The following is a 17,760-nucleotide window of genomic DNA, read 5'->3' as shown; positions in this document are numbered from 1 at the left end:
AATTGTCCCGTAGTGCCCAGGGATGTGCAGGTTAGGGTGGGTTGGCCGTGCTAAATTGTCCCGTAGTGCCCAGGGATGTGCAGGTTAGGGTGGACTGGCCGTGCTAAATTGTCCCGTAGTGCCCAGGGATGCAGAATAGAATAGCCTTTCTTGTCACGTGTACTCCAGTACAGAAATACAGTAAAATGTTCTTATAACGGCTGCCTTTAATGGCACCATCTTAGGTACAAGCACTTAGGTACAAATCTTGGATACAAAGAGGAATAAAATGAAAAGTAGTAGCAGTACTTACAGTATGTTTAAAAGAAAGTTGGAAATAAGATAGTTATAACATAGTTAAAGGATTGACATTAGAGTTCGGTAGAGTTTTAAATAGCAGCTGCGCAGCACCTCTAGGTTAGGTACGTTAACCTGTGGGACATGTAGTGTCTCAGAGATAACAGGAACTGCAGAGGCTGGAGAATCTGAGATAACAAGGGGTAGAGCTGGATGAGCACAGCAGGCCAAGCAGCATCAGAGGAGCAGGAAGGCTGACGTTTCGGGCCTAAGAAGAAGGGTCTAGGCCCGAAACGTCAGCCTTCCTGCTCCTCTGATGCTGCTTGGCCTGCTGTGTTCATCCAGCTCTACCCCTTGTTACCACGGACATATAGTGTTACAGGGGTAGGACTGTGGGGGTGCTCTTCAGAGGGTCGGTGACGACTTGTCGGGCCGAATGGCCTGGTCCCACACTGCAGGAATTCTATGGAAAACTAAGGCTGATGGGCATTGGGTGGACCAACAATTTATGGGTGAATCTTAGACACTGCTAAATCTGTCTTTTTGTTCTTAAAGAGAGGAAAACCTCAGCTAAAAATGTATCGTCTCTCACAGCAACTGTCTGCTTTTGTTCTATCATTTTGTAAAGTTTCAAAGAAGCGAAAGAAACCGCCAAAAAAAGTTGCTGGCGGATTTTTATTTCTCTCTCTCTCTCTCTCTGTCTTTGGCACAAAAGCTCAAACCCACCCTTTTAAGGCAAAATAGGAACTGGTGTAAAAGTTGCAGCAAAGGGGAACATGCGGATTCCGGGCTCTGGTGGGGGGGGGAAGGTTGGACTTGGTGGAAAGGCTGAGCAGTGATTGGTTGTCAGGAGGCGGGTTGTACCAGCCCACTGCATTGATATACCGCCCAGAAGGACAGCACTGACTATAGTCGCAGTGAAGATTTCTCGGAGTTAATTGAGTTTGTTGTTGTTGCTGCTGCTCTAGGACAATGAGCGGCTGGCCTGAATACGTTAAGACGCTGATGGGCTACAGCGATGTGGCAGAAGTTGCTATCATCGGCCAGGAATGTAAAACCGTTTGGGCGGCGTCCGAGAACAGCAATTTAGGCAAAATCAAGGTAAATGCCGCGCTCCCCTTCCGGGGAGGGGAGGCTCCCCTTTCTAATTAAACCTGTCTTTTCATCAAACTACTTCTGCCCCCTCCCACCCACCCAACCCCCAACCCACCACCACCACCAAACACACCTTTTACAGCCTACCCTCACCTTCCTTTCCCCTCCTCCAGTCCCTCATTTTTCCCCTCCCTCCTCTTAGACCCTCACCCTCACCCCCACCCCCTCCGCGTGTTCTTTTCCCCCAGCCCCACCCGAGAAAGTGCAACTTCCTGGTTCTCTCGAGTGCCCGCCCCTGGGAGGAGGCTGTGCCCCACACTCTTCCTCCTGTGGGGGTGGTAAATCTACGTCGTTTTTCCCCTTCCCCTGTTCCGGGGGGTGAAAGTGCCCCCACCGCCGCTCAGGGAGGGGCTGCGCTCTGGCTCCGCCAAAACTTTTTCTGTCTTTTGCTGCTTTCTGTCTGGGACCGCGGACAAACCAGGCAGAGGGCTCAATGGCGAGTGAGCTCCTCTGCAGGGCCAGCAGGGGGCCCGACGGAACGACTGGCCTCTAGCTGGTGCAGGGAGCAGACGAAACGTGGAATCGCGGTCAGTCTGGTGTTTCGCGGATGCTTTTTGATTCCTGAGCAGTTGTACAGTTTGTAATTAACCCGAGTAGCTGGGTGTTGGGAGTCAGTGAGTGTGCTGTAGAAGGATCGAATAGATTAGGCGGCTTCTTTGTCTAAGCTACTGACTGGCAGCCGTAGTATAGCCAGTAATTAGTTTTAAAAAGTTTTTTTTTATTAAACTACTTGCAGTTTTCCAGTGCTATCACACTGTCTAATCAGTTCTAGTGTGGTCAGGGTATGGAGCTATAGGCCGCTCATTGATTATCTTTCAGTTTCTTCTCAAACATATGAACTATTAAACACCACATCTGCGTGTAAAGATTTGAAATGAATGCAAACTTTAAGTACCTTTTCTTTAATGTAACTAAATGTTTTTAAAATTACCATCTTTTCCAATTTCATTTGATGAATGTGGGTGTTGCTGACCAGGCCTTGGAGTGCACGTTCATAGTTTCTTGAAAGTGGAGTTGCAGGTAGATAGGGTAGGGAATAAAGGCTTGCCTTTATTGGTCACTGTATTGAGTATAGGAGTTGGTAGGTCACGTTGTGGCTGTATAGAACACTGGTGAGGCCACTTTTGGAATACTGTATGTGATTCCAGTCTCCCTGCTGTAGGAAGGATGTTGTGAAACATGAAAAGATTTACAAGGATGTTGCCCGGGTTGGAGAGTTTGAGCTATGGGGAGGGGCTGGGACTGTCCTCTCTAGAGTGTTAGAGGCTGAGGGGTGACCTCTTAGAAGTTTATAGAATCAAGATGGGTATGGATAGAGTGAATTGCTAAGGTAGGGAAGTCAAGAGGGTGAGGGAACACCCCCCACTTGCCCTGGATGGGGGCAGCTCCGACAACACTTGATAAGCTCGACACATCCAGGACAAAGCACCATCCAGGACTCGATTGGCACCACATCCACAAACATCCCACTCTTTTTCCCACCCCCCCGCCACTGATGCTCAGTAGCAGCAATGTGTACCATCTGCAAGATGTGCTGCAGAAACTCAAAGACCCTCACAGCACCTTCCAAACCCACGACCACTTCCATCCAGAAGGACAAGGGTAACGGATACATGGGAACACCACCCCCTGCAAGTTCCCCTCCGAGCTACTCACCATCCTGACTTGGAAATATATCGCTGTCGCTGGGTCAGAATCCCTGGAATTCTCTCCCGAAGGGCATTTGGGTCTACCTACAGCACATGGTCTGCAGTGGCTCAAGAAGGCAGCTCGGCCCCACCTTCTCAAGGGGCAATTAGGGACAGGGCAATAAATAGTGGCTCAGCCAATGATGCCCACATCCCACAAAATGAATTTTTTTTTTTTTTTTTTTTTTAAAAAGCCATCAGCGTTCTCTGGTTGCTTATAAAGTCACTATAGTCCCAGAGAACCATAGGGATGTTCCCTCATCAGGCAGGTAGATGACTGGTAGTGAGTTTAACTTGAGGCAAGGGGAGGGATTGAGAAGGTGGGACCTTCTGGACATTTTAACCAGTGCAGGAATTGATGCTGTGCTATTGGCATCACTGCCAATCAACCAACGGAGCTCTTATAGGCACTGCTTAACAAAACTCTTTTTTTTTTTCTCTCAGCAGCCAATCAGGTTTTAAAGTAGTCCTGATATCTTGGACAACATCAAGTGCTAGACTTCCTCCTTTATTTTGTGGGGCCCCAGAGTGGTTTATGGAAGGACCTCTGCCTGCCAGTGTCACTTGATCTGGTTCACTATGGTCTGGAACCTGGGTAGGGGACTGCTGACATTTCTTGGGGATGATTGGCTGCCTCTGAAATAGAGGTGGAGTTTGGTGAAACTGGAAGCTGTGGGCTAGCAGTTTTTGAGTGAGGATGAGCGTGGATTAGAGTTGGATGCAGCCGCAACTCTATTTTCAATGTTTAATTCATTCAAGACTTAGGTAAGTGATTGCTGGAGCAGTACAGATGGATAATGGAGCTAATTGCTGCTGTTTACGCAGAAGATGTCCTAAACATATTGTGGATATGGGTGAGGAGGAAACGACTGCAGGGGCTGGTTCTTAACATGTCATCCTTTTTTCTTGCTGTGGTCTTAACCTGCCAATGTTTCAAATCTAACTTTCTCATCACCTTTCTCACCTAGACTCACTGATGTTTCTTAGGTCTGTGTCCTGCCTGAGATTTGTGTTCCTGTTAATTCTGGCCCCTTGTACATTTCTGATGTCCATCACCCCTCTGAGTGTCTGTGCCCCCAGCCCTAAACTCTGTCTACCTTCCCCTTTTTTTCTAAAAGAAAAGATATTCCTTGAGCCTGCGACCTGTACCAAAGCTTTCCCCTGTCCCTCTTGATCACATCTTTTTAAGCTCTGACTTTGACTTTGTTCTGGTACTGTTTCTTTACGCTTCTTAGATAGTTAAAGGAAAAACACAAATCTGAAGGGCATGTGATTTTGGGGGGAGGGTGGTGGGGTGGGAACACAATCTGGTCTATCTCAATTAAAATCTGCAGGTACAGTCTCAATCCAGTTCAACAGCTGTCACTCCAAATCTCTTTTTTTAATAGTCCATTGCTCCTGTATAGTAGCAGATTCCTTTCTTTACTGATATGCATGCAGTAAATAAACTTTTCCTTTGCATGATTCTGTACTGTAAATGCACTGAGTAACATTTGTGCCACACAAGAAAATCTAACCATTGCCTCTTGACATTCTGTGATGTTACTATCAGTCCCCTGCCATCAACATGTGGGGGATTACCATTGATCAGAAACTTAACAGAACTGGACCAGCCTTGTACTACGGCTACAAGACCAGGTCAGAGGCAAGACATCCTGCAGCATGTAACTCCTCTCCAGACTCCCCAAACCCTGTCCACCATCTACAGGGCACACATCAGCAAATTGATGGAATACTGTCTGCTTGCCTGGATGAGTGTAACTCCAACAACACTCAAAGTTTGACACCATCCAGTATGAAGTAGCCCACTTGATTGGCACCGCATCCACTCCCTCCACCACTGACACTCCGTATGTGCTACTGTCTACAAGATGCACCGCAGAAATTGACGAAGGCGTCTTAGACAGCACCTTCCAAATCCATGACCACTTCCGCTTAGAAGGACACGGGCAGCAGATACATGAGAACCTCCATGCCGCCCCCCCCCGCCGTCGCCGCCAAGTTCCCCTCCAAGGCATTTGCCATCCTGACTTGGAAAGACATCACTGTTCCTGGGTCAAAATCCTGGAATTCCCTCCCCAGGGGACATTGTGGGTCAACCTATAGCACGTAGATTGCAATGGTTCAAGAAGGCAGCTCACCCCCACCTTCTCAAGGGCGAGTAGAGATGACCAATAAATGCTGGTCCACCCAGTGACATCCATAATTAGAGTAAAAGAAATTCTATTCTGGGTGGAACGTTTTGGAGAAGGAGAAAAAGGAAATAATTTGCAGCCCATCTATATGGATTGTAAGGAACCAACTGAATTTCAGGCACCAATTCAATTTGGTAGGTATTGGTGGTGGTTAGCCATTACAAAGATCCTGTTCCAAGGACTGTAAACTAAATATTTAGGGTTCTAATGCCCCAAAAAGAAACATTCGGGAGACATGAGTTTACTGACTGAAGATCCATGTACGTCAGTGGTAAGAGGATATAGTGAGAGTTAAACAGAAAGTGGAGACTAAATGGATAATGTTAAGAAATGCAGGAGCACTTAACACGTCCTTTTTTAAAAAGGTGGGGAATGTTTGATCAAGAAAGTGTTGGAACATCACCAAGGCAAATGGCCTGAGGCAAGATTGGAACCACATGATGGTCTGTAAGTTTAAATAGGCAGTTTTTGTAATATTTGGCCGCTAGCTTTGTACAGGGTCACGTATCGTGCTGAGACTGCATGTAAGGCTGTAGGTCCTTAATGGACTTTGTGTTCAGTAGTCTCAAGCCCTCAAAGTTTTTTGCACTGTCTTCCAGTCACTTTTTTTTAGTTGCCTGACTGTAAGGTAGCCACTGTCTGGAATATGTCAAACTATAAATCTTTCAAACAGAAAAAAGTAGAAATTAAACCTGACTAGGACACCAGCTAGTCACAAACCTGAATGTGTGAAAACCTAGCAATATGAATATCAACTGTGAATTGGATGGAGTCTATTAATTTGTATCAAAACTCCACCCAAAAGATGGGAACTGGATTCTTGGACAAGTCTGAACTATTTTCTTGTCTAAAAATGCTGCAAAGCTAGAAATGATAAACTAATCAAGTTGGGGTATTCCTTCCACAAGAAGTCATTCTTGGTTCAGTTTATTCCTCTTTGACTTTAAATTGTATCCACAATGGTTCAGCTAATCATGCAGGTGCTGGTCAGGAAGGAAATGTATACAATCCAAACAGAGGGTCCTGATTCGTCGCTCGTGTGGTCCAGGAGTGGACTTCACAGTCAGCATGGGAGTGCGTAGTGTCATGGAAGAATCTAATGACCATTACATTGCTGTAGTCCTTCCATCCCTCCCTCCCTCCCTCTCAAAGGAGAGGAGACAGAACATCATGAGGAAGGTTGGCAGTGATGGTTCCAGGAGTGCGAGCTTAAACTATATTTCTGGAAACGGTTGTTGGTGAGTAACAGGTAAGATTTGAGACACTCTCATTGGAGCAGAGAGCATCAGAAGCTTCAACTTGTCTTGCGTTCTTAACATTTAAGGATTAATAAACTTAATGGGGTAAGACACGGCAGGAGAGCTCCAGACTGTAGTCTGCTCCTCTTGCTCGATGTGGGAAGCCGGACATGTTTCCAGTGCCCAGGACATGTATGTGTGCAAGTTGCAGCTCTTGGAAGCCTGAGTTTCGGGGTTGGAGCGGCGCCTGGGGATGCATCTGAGGTGGGCAGTATTGTGGACAGCATTATATAGAGAGGTGGTCCCACAACAGACTCAGACTCCTCAGGAAGGAAGGGAATGAGTATCCACCAGGTAGTGCAGGAATCTCCTGTGGCTATTCCACTACAAAACCAATATACTGTTGTGGGGAATGACCTCTCAAAAGAAGCAGCAGCCAAATTCCTGGCACCATGGTTGGCTCTGCTGCAGAAGGAGAGATAGGGGAGTAGACAGGCATTTCTGTCTCTGCAAATGAGATTCCAGGATGATGTGTTGCCTCCCTGGAGGTAGGGACCTGGATGTCTCAGTTGCAGGCCGTTCTGGAGGGGGCGAGTGGACAGACAGTGGTCATGGTACACGGTGGTACTAATGACGTAGGACCTCATCCCTTCTTTAGGTAAAAGAATATAGAACCAAGAAGAAAGCTGAAATGTAGGACCTCCAAGGTAGTTATCTCAAGATTACTAAAATTGCTACGAGCTAGTCAGTAGAAATGGCAGGTTATATAGGATAAACACATGGCTGTTAGGATGGTGGTCTTCAGATTTGTGGGGAAGTGGGATCTTCTACAAACTGGACAGATTACACCGGGGCAAGACCAGGACTGATGTCCTTGGGGGTTATGCTTTGTTTGGGGAGTGTTCAAGCTAGTGTGGTGGGGGATAAGAACCAGAGGAGTTGGGCAGTAGATACAGAAATTGAGGGAATCTGTGTGGAGCCAAAAGAGGTAGGTGAGGTCGTAAATGAATACTGAGACTTTGCCTGCCTTACTACATTAAGGTAGGTAGATCCCATCAGGACCTAGGGATTCACCACAGAATATTGACGGAAACAGAACAAATTGCTGGAGGATGGAGACATCCTTGTATCCTCTTTCTCCACAGGTGAGGAGCATGGCCAATGTTATCCCATTGTTTAAAAGGGAAGAGATAATCTTGGAAATTACAGGCCTGTGAGTCTCATCGGTGGTGGGGAAATTACTGGAAAAGTTTCTCAGGGACAAGATCTACATGCATTTAGAAGCAAATGGACTGATTAGCGATAAACAGCGTGGTTTTGTGTGGGGGAGTTTGCACCTCACTAACTTGATGGAGATTTTGAGAAAGTGAGGAGGATGATTGAGGGGGGGTGGAAATGGCTATCTGTGGACTTCAGTAGATCCTTTGACAAGGTCCCTTGTGACTTCACCTTTTGTACCAGCAAGCCACATGGTATTGGGGTGAGCTGGCAAAGATGGATACAGAGATAACAAGGTGTAGAGCTGGATGAACACAGCAGGCCAAGCAGCATCAGCATCAGGAGCAGGAAAGCTGACATTTTGGGTCGAGACCCTTCTTCAGAAATTCAGAGATGGATACAGAAATGGTTTAGTCATAGGAGACAGAGGGTAGCGGTGAAAGGATGTTTTTCAGAATGGAGAGCTGTGACTAGTATTGCACGGATCAGTGCTGGGACCTCTGCTGCTTGTGATTTTACACAAATGATTTGGAGGAAAACGTAGCTGATCTAATTAGTAAGTTTGCAGATGATCCAAAGATTGGAGTTGCGGATAGTGAAGAAGATTGTCGGAATACAGGATATAAATCAGTTGGAGACATGGGCTGAAAAATGGCAGATGGAGTTTAACCTGGACAAATGTGAGGTGATACACTTTGGAAGGTCAAGTACAAATGGAAATTACACTGTGAATGGCAGAACCCGTAGAAGTATTGATGTGCAGAGGGATCTGGGTGTGCAGGCCCACAGATCACTGAAGGTGGCAGTGCAGGTAGATAAGGTAGTAAAAATGGCCTATGGGCATGCTTGCCTTCATTGGAAGGGGCATTGAGTATAAGGACAGACATGTTATGCTGCAGTTTTATAGAACTTTAGTTAGGCCACATGTTGTGTACAGTTCTGGTCACCACACTACCAGAAGGATGTGGATGTTTTGGAGAAAGTACAGAAACAGTTTGCGAAGATGATAGAAGATAACCAGGTGTTGAGCTGGATGAACACCGCAGGCCAAGCAGCATCAGAGGAGCAGGAAAGCTGACATATTGGGCCGAGACCCTTCTTCAGAAATGATGCTTGGTATGGGGGATTTTAGCCATGAAGATAGACTGGGTTTGTTTTCACTGGAATGTGGGAGGTTGAGGGGTGACATGAGCTTCTGTCAGAAGATTGTGGATGGTATGGATAGAGTGGAAAGTATGAGGCTTTTTCCCAGGGGACGTAGGTCTAAGGTGTGGAGGGGAGAAGTTTGAGATGTGAGGCAAGTTTTTCCACACAAAGGATGGTGAGTGCCTGGAATGAGCTGCCAGAGGAGGTGGTGGAAGCACAGTAGCAGTATTCAAGAAGCACCTGGACAAATACACGAATAGGAAGGGAATAGAGGGACACGGATCCTGTAAGTGAAGACAGTTTTTTTTTAATATGGAAGGGCAAAATGTGTTAGCACAGGCTTGGAGGGCCAATAGGCCTGTCCTTGTGCTGTACTGTTCTTTGTTCTTGTCCCTCTTTCTCTCTGTCCGCACCCCCACTTCTCAAAACTCATGAGAGCTCCCTTTTTTTTTTAAATAAACAATTGTTTCACTTTTAAGTGCATTTGTGTTGAGCATCTTTGTTCTGATTATCGTCCCAGCTTTTTGCATTCTTAAAGCACATGAAAGTCGAATTTGTTGTTTGATGTCAGTGCTTAGCTGTTAAGTCAGCCCTGCTAACCCAGCTAATTACTAAGTATTCCTTGTTCACTTTTTTTTAAAAAAAAACGTTTTTTTTTCTTGTGTTTCAGAGTGAGCAGGTTACATCATTGCTGGGCAACATAAATAACTTACAGACAACTGGAGTAACACTGGGGGACAAAAAGTATACTTTTGTTCGGCAAGAGGAGGATGATAGTATACCTGGTGGATGGAGTTGGCTAACTTTATCTGCGAAGACTGAAGACAGAACCTCTGCAATAGTTCAGAAAACATGCAGAAGTAAGTTTGTTTTTTGTTTTTGAGATTTCTGATGGGTTTCACTCTTTTGTTGGTGGGGGTGGAATTGTGCTGTAACTTGTGGCAATTGGACCATCTTCTTTTTGCAACTATGTAGTCACACTGAGAATGTTCACTCCTGATGTTTATTTAAAACAATGTATGATTGCCATCATTCCCCATACAGTTGCTTATCATAACTTTAGCTCACTAAATGTCTGACTACTGGCTGTAACTTTTTTTTAGCATTTATCGACTTCTCCTTGTCCTTTAAGAAGCTGGTGAGACTTTCCTTTTGTATCACTTCAGTGTGATTTTAGTTTAGCTGTTCTAGGGTTTTGACTCCAATGTGGGATTGGATGAACTCAGCAGGAGATCCTGTAGCTTGTGTTCAGCTGGACACAAATGTATCAGATGAATGACAGCAATAGAAAGACTTTTATTCACTTCAGCATAGAAAAGCATCCCTCTAGATTCTCCAGAGTCTAAAATGACAAAGGTGCATGTTGATGTGAAAATTTTAGCAGGTGCTAATACCAAGAGTTAATTTTTTGTGGGTCAGTCTGCACTTAACACTTAAGGTAGAATTGGCTGAAAGAGCTGGAGTTTGACACTTGATCTGACTGAGGGGCAAGTTGACTATATAGGAGACTGGGTGAAACTGTAACAGGTAAAAGCTGGTGAGCTCTGTATGGGTTCCACAAGAAACAAAAACAAACAAAAGTAGCTATAAAAGCTCTGGCAGTATCTGTCAAGTGAAATCAGTTAATGCTTCAGGTCCAGTGACGCTTTCTCAGAAGTGGGGAAGGGTCACTGAACCTGAAACATTAACTCTGATTTTTTTTTTTCCTTCACAGATGCTGCCGGACCTGCTGAGCTCTGCTAGCAATTGCTGTTTTTGTTGCTAATTTACAGCAGCCACAGTTGTCCTCCTTTATTTTGTGTGTTAGAGGTTTTTTTTTTTTTTTTTAAAAATGTCTAACGGAAGTAAAGGCTCCATTCAGACAACTAAGCAGGTAATGGCACTCGAGCAGCTGACCATCGTCAGCTATAGTGTGATCCTGAAATGTTAGCAGGGTCTCCCATGGTGCATTTGATGGTGTGCCTCCCTCTGGCCCTGAAGTGCTGGGTTCGTGTTCTGCCTGGTCCAGAGATGTATAGTAATAACCTCCCTGAACAGGTTACTTTTGGAGAACATCTATGCGGAGGAATTACTCCTGCTGAGAGATCCTGGAGCTAGGGTGACTGACCTCCAACCACCACTGCCATTGCTCTTTTGGAGATGGGCATGACTCCGACCAGTAGAGAGAATTCCCACCCCACCTCCCCAACTCCAGTGTTGCTCAGACTCCTTGATGACCTGGGACAGTCACTTTTCACTTTTTCAAAAAGATTAATTCTTGGGATGAGGGCATTGCTAGTTAGCCTAGCATTTTATTGCCTATCCATGGAGTCACGTGTAGGTCAGACTAGAGAGGGACAGTAGTTTCCTGCCCTAAAGGGATTTTTTTTTTCCTGACAATTGAAATCATTAGGTTCTTAATTTCAGATCTTTATTGAATTCAAATTTCACCATCTGGCATGGCAGGATTCAAACCCTTTCATGAAATTGCTGATTGCGAGGCAGTAATTGGCTGGCTTGGATTTGTCTTTTTTTTTTGTGTAGAGGACATACTTGTGCCATTGGAGCTGCACTAGATCAGCTTGATTTTGGGGGCACAGCCAACTGTTCAGTAATGTCACTGGACCACACTCTGGTCCAGCCTAATGATCTGGGGACATGAGTTTCCAAGATTTGCCACAGCACCTGAGTTTGAATTTAAATTGAAGTAAATGTGGAATTGAAAGCTTGACCTCATCTTAATTGTTATAATGGGATTACTGTATTGTAAAAACCCCCATCTGGTTCACTAATGTCTTTTCTCCCTAGAAAAGAAACAAAATGTGCTGGCCTTGCCTGTGGTCGAATCTAGATATTTTAATTAGCCTGTTATGGCATCTCTCTAGAGCAGGTGGCACTGCAACCTGGGTCTTCTCTCTGAATGTAGAGGCACTACCACTGTGCCACGAGAGCCCTGTACCTGAGTTAACCACATTATAGTGGTACAAATCACAATAGTCCTCTGAAATGTCTCCTAAATTCAGGGACAGAGTAGGTAGGAGGCTGGGCCTGGGTAGGATGCTCTGGAAGGTTGGTACTGACTTGAAATAGCAACTTATGGAAGTTTCCAGTGTCTTGAGCAGTTTTTTTTCCCTTTTTTGGATCTTGTGTGCAGTGTATTGAATTGGCTAAACACTGGCTTCTGAGATGCTGGGGACCTGTGGAGGAGGCTGAGAGGATCATCCACTTGGTAGTTCTGGCCAAACATTTGTATGTGTAGCCTTCATCCTTGCTCCTGACACTTTTTTTAGTATCCTGGGTTCCTTCCATTGTTGAGGATGTGCTCTTTGTGGAGTTTCCACTATGTAAGTTTGTTTTTAATTGTCCACCTCCAGTCATGGCTCAACGTGACAGGACTGCAAAGATTGGATTGGATCTTTTTGGTTGTTTGTTTGTTTGTTTTTTTTTTAGAATCTTAGAATCCCTGCAGTATGGAAAGAGGCCTTTCAGCCCATCAAGTCAGTATTGACTCTCCAGAGCATCCCACCCAGGCCCAGCCTCCTACCTACTCTGTCCCTGAATTTAGTGTGGTTAATCCATCTTGACTTGCACATCTTTGGACTGCTGGAAGGAAACTTAGAACACCCAGAGGAAACCCATACAGACACTGGGCAAACTCCACACAGTCACCCAAAACTAAAGGTGAAATGTGGTCCCTTGCACTGAGGCACCATGGGACACGAGTCTATGTAGCTTCACCAGGTTGACACCTCATTAGGTATGCCTGGTGCTGCTGTCCCTCCTGTCAACCCCTTGCCTGGACTGAGAGAAATCAATAGTATGATTCCTGGCCTGCTATTATCAATCACTTCTTTATGCCAAGGCCTCTTTCTGATGGCAGAATTTTTTTTTCCTTTTGGACTTTTATCTAGAATCTGTCAAACTTTTTCCAAAGTAAACAAATATCCCTGTCCAACCTTCTGTCTGTCGTCCACTTATACAATAATTAACAGCAGAGTATTTGTCATACAATGGCAGGATTGAACAGAGGCAGCATGGATTTGTTAAAAAAGCAAACTTACACTGGACAAACCTACTGGAATTCAAGGATGTAACTTGTAAAATTGATCAGAGGTGCCAGGGAATGTAGCTTCTTTAGACTTTCAGGATACTTTTGACAAAAGTCCCACATGAGATTAGCGTGTAAAACTAAAGCATGTGGGATTGAGACAATAGAAAACTGTCTAGCAGACAGGAAACTTGTAGAACCTTCAATTTGCAGGTGACACAAAACTGGTAGTGGAAGTGAAGAGGATGCAGTGATGCTTCAGTATAATATGGATAAATTGAGGTTATCAACTTTGGCAGCAAAAACTGTAAGGCCTGTTATTAGGACTGGCTATAAATTGAGTGGGGAAGGTCACCTGAGTGCCCTCACTTGCTAGTTGCTGAAAGTCTGCATGCAGGTACAGCAGATGGTGGTGAAGACATGGCCGATTGGCCTTCAAAGTGAGGGGATTCAAGGACATGAACGAGAGTGGCTTGCTGCAATTATACAAGGCATCGGGGAGGTCACACCTGCCCTCCTGTATCTGAGGGACAAAGTCCTGGTTATGGAAGGAGTGTAATGAAGACTTACCTGATGGATTTCTGCATTGGTGGGATTGTCTCTGAGCTTCTGTTTCTTAACATTCCTTATCTTATCACTCCCTATTCCTTTTGCTCTCCCCAAATGTATCACCTTTCTTCTTTGTTTTCTTCCCCCTGATTTTGAATTTCATATGCCACTGTTAAGGCCAAAAGATGTAGGAGCAGAAGTAGGCCATTCCATCAACAGAGTCTGCTCTGCTATTCAGCAAGATCGTGGCTGATCTGATTAACTTTTTGCCATCTAATCATCAATTCTGTAACTGATTTTTAGATCCATCTCTGCCTTGAATACACCCGTATACGTCACCTCAACTTTTGTGGTGAAGAATTCCACAAGCTCACATCCTCCAGAGGAAATCCCTCCTTAGATGGGTGACACCTTCATCTGAGATGACCCTGTCTGGTCCTAGACTCTCCTACAAGGCTTTCCACATCTCCCTGTCAAGACCCCTTGGAATCTTTGCTTCAATAAGGTCACCTCTCGTTCTTCTAAACTCCAATGAGTACAAGCCCAACCTACTCCACTTCTCATAAGACAGCTGATACCAGGAATGGAGGCACTGAGCGAACTTTCTGTAGGCTGCCTCAGTGCCACTATATCTTTCCTTGGATAACTGCTCATTGTTTCAGCTGAGGTCTGAGCAGTGCCTGGTAGTTTTAGCAAACCTCCCTGTTTTTGTACACTCTTCCATCCAATTATAAAGGCTAGTTGCACTGGTCATAGTGACTTACCACTGCTGTCCCCAATTTGGCTAACAATCCTCTTTCTGTACGAACCACCTATTCCCAACACCGAGCTTTTTCATCTTGTGTGGTATCTTACTGAAATACAAATATATATTACATACATTGGCCCCCTTTCTCTTTGTATTCTGCTTATCACAGTTTCAAAGAATTCTAATAAATTTGTCAAGACCCCTTCATGACACCGTGCTGGCTCTGCTTGAGCTAGCAAGAACTGTAGATGCTGGAGTCAGAATCGATGGTGTGGAGCTTGAGGAACACCTCCATTGCTGCTCCTGATTTCTAGCTTCCTCTACGCAATGACAGATTTGCAGAGCACCTGCACTCTGTATGCGATAATCAACAACACCTTTCAGTCGCTAACCACTTTAACTCTGACACCAGCTCTCCACCCCCACCCCACTCCCTTGGTGACATGTCCATCCTGGGCCGACGTCACCCACAAACTGGAGGAGGAGCACCTCATATTCCGCCTCGAGAGCCTATAGCCCGATGGCCTAAACATTAGAATTCACCAGTTTCATAATCTCCCCTCCCCTGGCCTCATCCAATGTCCAACTCTCCCTCTCATCCCCATCTCCTTGACCTGACACTACCTGTCCATCTCCTTCTCGCCTATCTGCCCCACCCCTCTCTTCCTCTATTTTCCAGCTCCCTAGTCCTAATGGTCTAGGCCTGAAACATTGACTCTCCTGCTTCTCTGCTGTAACTCTCTGCTTGATCTTATTATGGATTTCTAAATGCTCCACTTTTTGACTTTTCTGCCCAGCTGACTCATCCAGTTTTAAAGGATGTAAAATAAACGCATGGCCAATTTTTGTATCAAACCACTTATTCATTCCTAAACGTTCAAGCCATATCAAAACTATTTGTATCCCAAAAATAAGGGACCCACTTGGCTTTGCACTGGAAGGGATCTTCTCTAGCTTTTGTTTTGATTTAGAGAGAGATCAGCTTGTCCTGTTTTCCTTGGATCACACATTCTTACTGACCAGCCTGCCAAGTGACTGTCTTTCAGTTCTGTGGAATCAGAAAATTCCTGTTGTCTGGACAATAACCAATCTTTCCTCCCACTGAAGGGAGGAAGATTGAGATGGAAATTGGTAAATCTGTTATGATCTCAGTTGTAGGGAAAATGAGTCTGTTCTCTATATGATGTGGATAGTTAATGGGTTCATGAAAAGGAAGTTAATGCTTGACCAAGGAGACCCAGTGGATGTGCTGCATTTGGTTTCTCTGAAGGGTCTCATTGAAGCCTATGCTGCAGGTTGTAATTATATAATTACAGTCCCATATGTTCTTTATATAACTTAAGACTGAGATGAGGAGGAGCCTTTCTCTCAATTTAATTCTGGCCTATGGTGGAGGCAGGTTCAGTCAATGCATTCGTAAGGGCATTGGATGATCTGGGTAGAAGTGATTGGAATTCAGTAAAAGAACTGGAGGAGGCCTTGTGGGCAGAATGTCCTCTGTATCAATGCTTTCATGATTCTGTGGATTTCTTCACAGGGCAGTGAATCTTCTGGAATTCTGGGGGCTGTGGAAGCCTGATTGTTGAATGGGTTCAAGACAGAAATTAATAGCAAATAGATGTCTGGATGTCAAGGGATATGGAGATGATCTGCCACAATCTAGTTGGAATAGCATGGCTTGAAGCGTTGAATGACTTCCTATTTTCTGTGTGCCTAAGATAAAAGGGTGGCAGTTTTTTGTTAGAGCTGAGAAATTCTGGTTGCCCACTTGCAGAGTATTATGTTCAATATGAGTACTTCTTTTAGATGGGCCTAGTTGTGAGGTGGTAGGTGATTTGGAAAGGATGAAATGTATGAGGGTATTTTTCCTTGGGTATGAAAGATTTAGGAGCTAATTTTAACTGAGGTGTTTGAGGTTTAAAGATGATGACCTGGAAGGTGAACTTGGTGTAAACTCTGTTATTGAGGAAATGTATGCAGTGGAAATATCAGAAAAGCCCTCCTGCAAGTTCCCATAAGTGTCAGTGATGGAGGGGGTGCAAATAGGGGAAGTAAATGAACATGGATATTTGCTATGTTTGACTTGTATGGGAACCCACCAGACAAAACACACAAGAACTGTGGATGCTGCAAATCCCAAAATCTAAAATTGCTGGGGGGAAAAAAAACTCCTCCAGTCTGGTAGCATCTGTGGCGAGAGAGTTAACACTTCAGGTCCAGTGACCCCTTTTGGAGTGCACCTATTGTTCCAATCCCATGAGCCTCCTCCACTTGTTCCAAAACACCACCTCCAATTGGTTAGACAGCCCACTGGAGCAAAACCCTAACTCTTAACACACAATAGAAACCTATCAGACTTTTTACTCCACACTATGGTGTCTGGGTTTATGATGCCCTTAGCCAGTGTGGTGAGAGTTTCACTTTCAGAATTTCTGTTTTGACTTTAGTTTGGAAGAAGGGGGAGTCAAAACATTACAGAAGCATCCCTCTGCCCCTTCTGAAAACTGCTGTAATTATCAGTCTCTTTCACTTCTAGGGGTAGTTCTGAATGAATTTCTGTTATAGTCCTATCACTGTTATACTACTTAACCTCCGCCAAGTTTAGGCAGGTCAGACTTTCCAGTGGGGAGAGGCTTGGCACCTGCATTGTTGGCATGCTTGTTTTTTCATTGTCATAGAGTTTGTGACAGAAGATTGTCAGTTTTACAGCTTGTCACTTTACTCAAATGTGACCTGTGTGCTATGTCATTAAACTAGAACCTTGCTGATTTAAAGGTTGAGCAGCAGCTTTATGTATGTCCTAATCTTGTGCTTCTTCTCTCAGCACTAATCATCATGGAAAGCAAAAACAGCGTTACGAAAGGAACCAACTTACTCTGTTATGTGGCCCCGACAGTCGCCCACCTGAAACAGTCTGGTTACTAGTTGTGAAGTTTCCATTTTGGCAGTGTGCTGGTCGACCAGTCTCACCATTGCTACTGGGAGATGAAGGTTCTGTGCTCTCTCAAGTGTACACATTTGCCTGCTAAAATCAATTTTTGTGCTATTGATGTAACTTGCAACTATATTAAAAATGCAAAATCGAGTTCACAAGATGTTCACGTTTTTGTATCCAGTATTACTGCCTTAGTAACTGTCCAGTCTTTTCTAAAGTGCAATTGAATAAAAAGAAATCTCTCTTGCATGAGCAACTGCTTTGACTTTGACTTTGGTCTAATCACAATTTAAAGGCATCTCATTGGTGAGATGTTAACTGTCTTCCACCATGCATCTGCAGTGCCCTTCTGCAGAAAGTTTGCAGTCCCTTCCAAGTTGACAGCCTTCAAACATGTCCAGCTACTGTTTACAGCAGTTTTGATGCTCCTTGGGTTGCATGCATGAGATGTACTCTTGACCAAATTTTACTTCTAGTGGCGATTAAAGCACAACATGTGGGCAGTCATTCTGTACAATCATCTTTCTTCTGTGTAAACAGCAATTGGGAAATACAAATTGCTCACTCTTTTAAACCTGTTTACAA

General features: G+C 44.6%; 1 protein-coding gene across 1 annotated transcript; it reads left to right on the top strand.

Moving 5' to 3' along the window:
* The first annotated feature begins 1,013 nt into the window (after positions 1 to 1,013).
* Positions 1,014 to 17,431, top strand: LOC109917783 (profilin-2-like). The gene is made up of 3 exons (XM_020517633.2): positions 1,014 to 1,377; positions 9,587 to 9,776; positions 17,065 to 17,431. The coding sequence occupies exons 1-3, from the start codon at positions 1,249 to 1,251 to the stop codon at positions 17,163 to 17,165; spliced, it is 420 nt and encodes a 139-aa protein (XP_020373222.1). The 5' UTR covers positions 1,014 to 1,248; the 3' UTR covers positions 17,166 to 17,431.
* Positions 17,432 to 17,760: the final 329 nt, after the last annotated feature.

Source organism: Rhincodon typus, chromosome 45 (assembly GCF_021869965.1).
Source record: "Rhincodon typus isolate 14 chromosome 45, sRhiTyp1.1, whole genome shotgun sequence".
NCBI classification, from domain to species: domain Eukaryota; kingdom Metazoa; phylum Chordata; class Chondrichthyes; order Orectolobiformes; family Rhincodontidae; genus Rhincodon; species Rhincodon typus.
This window is presented reverse-complemented; position numbering and strand designations above follow the sequence as displayed.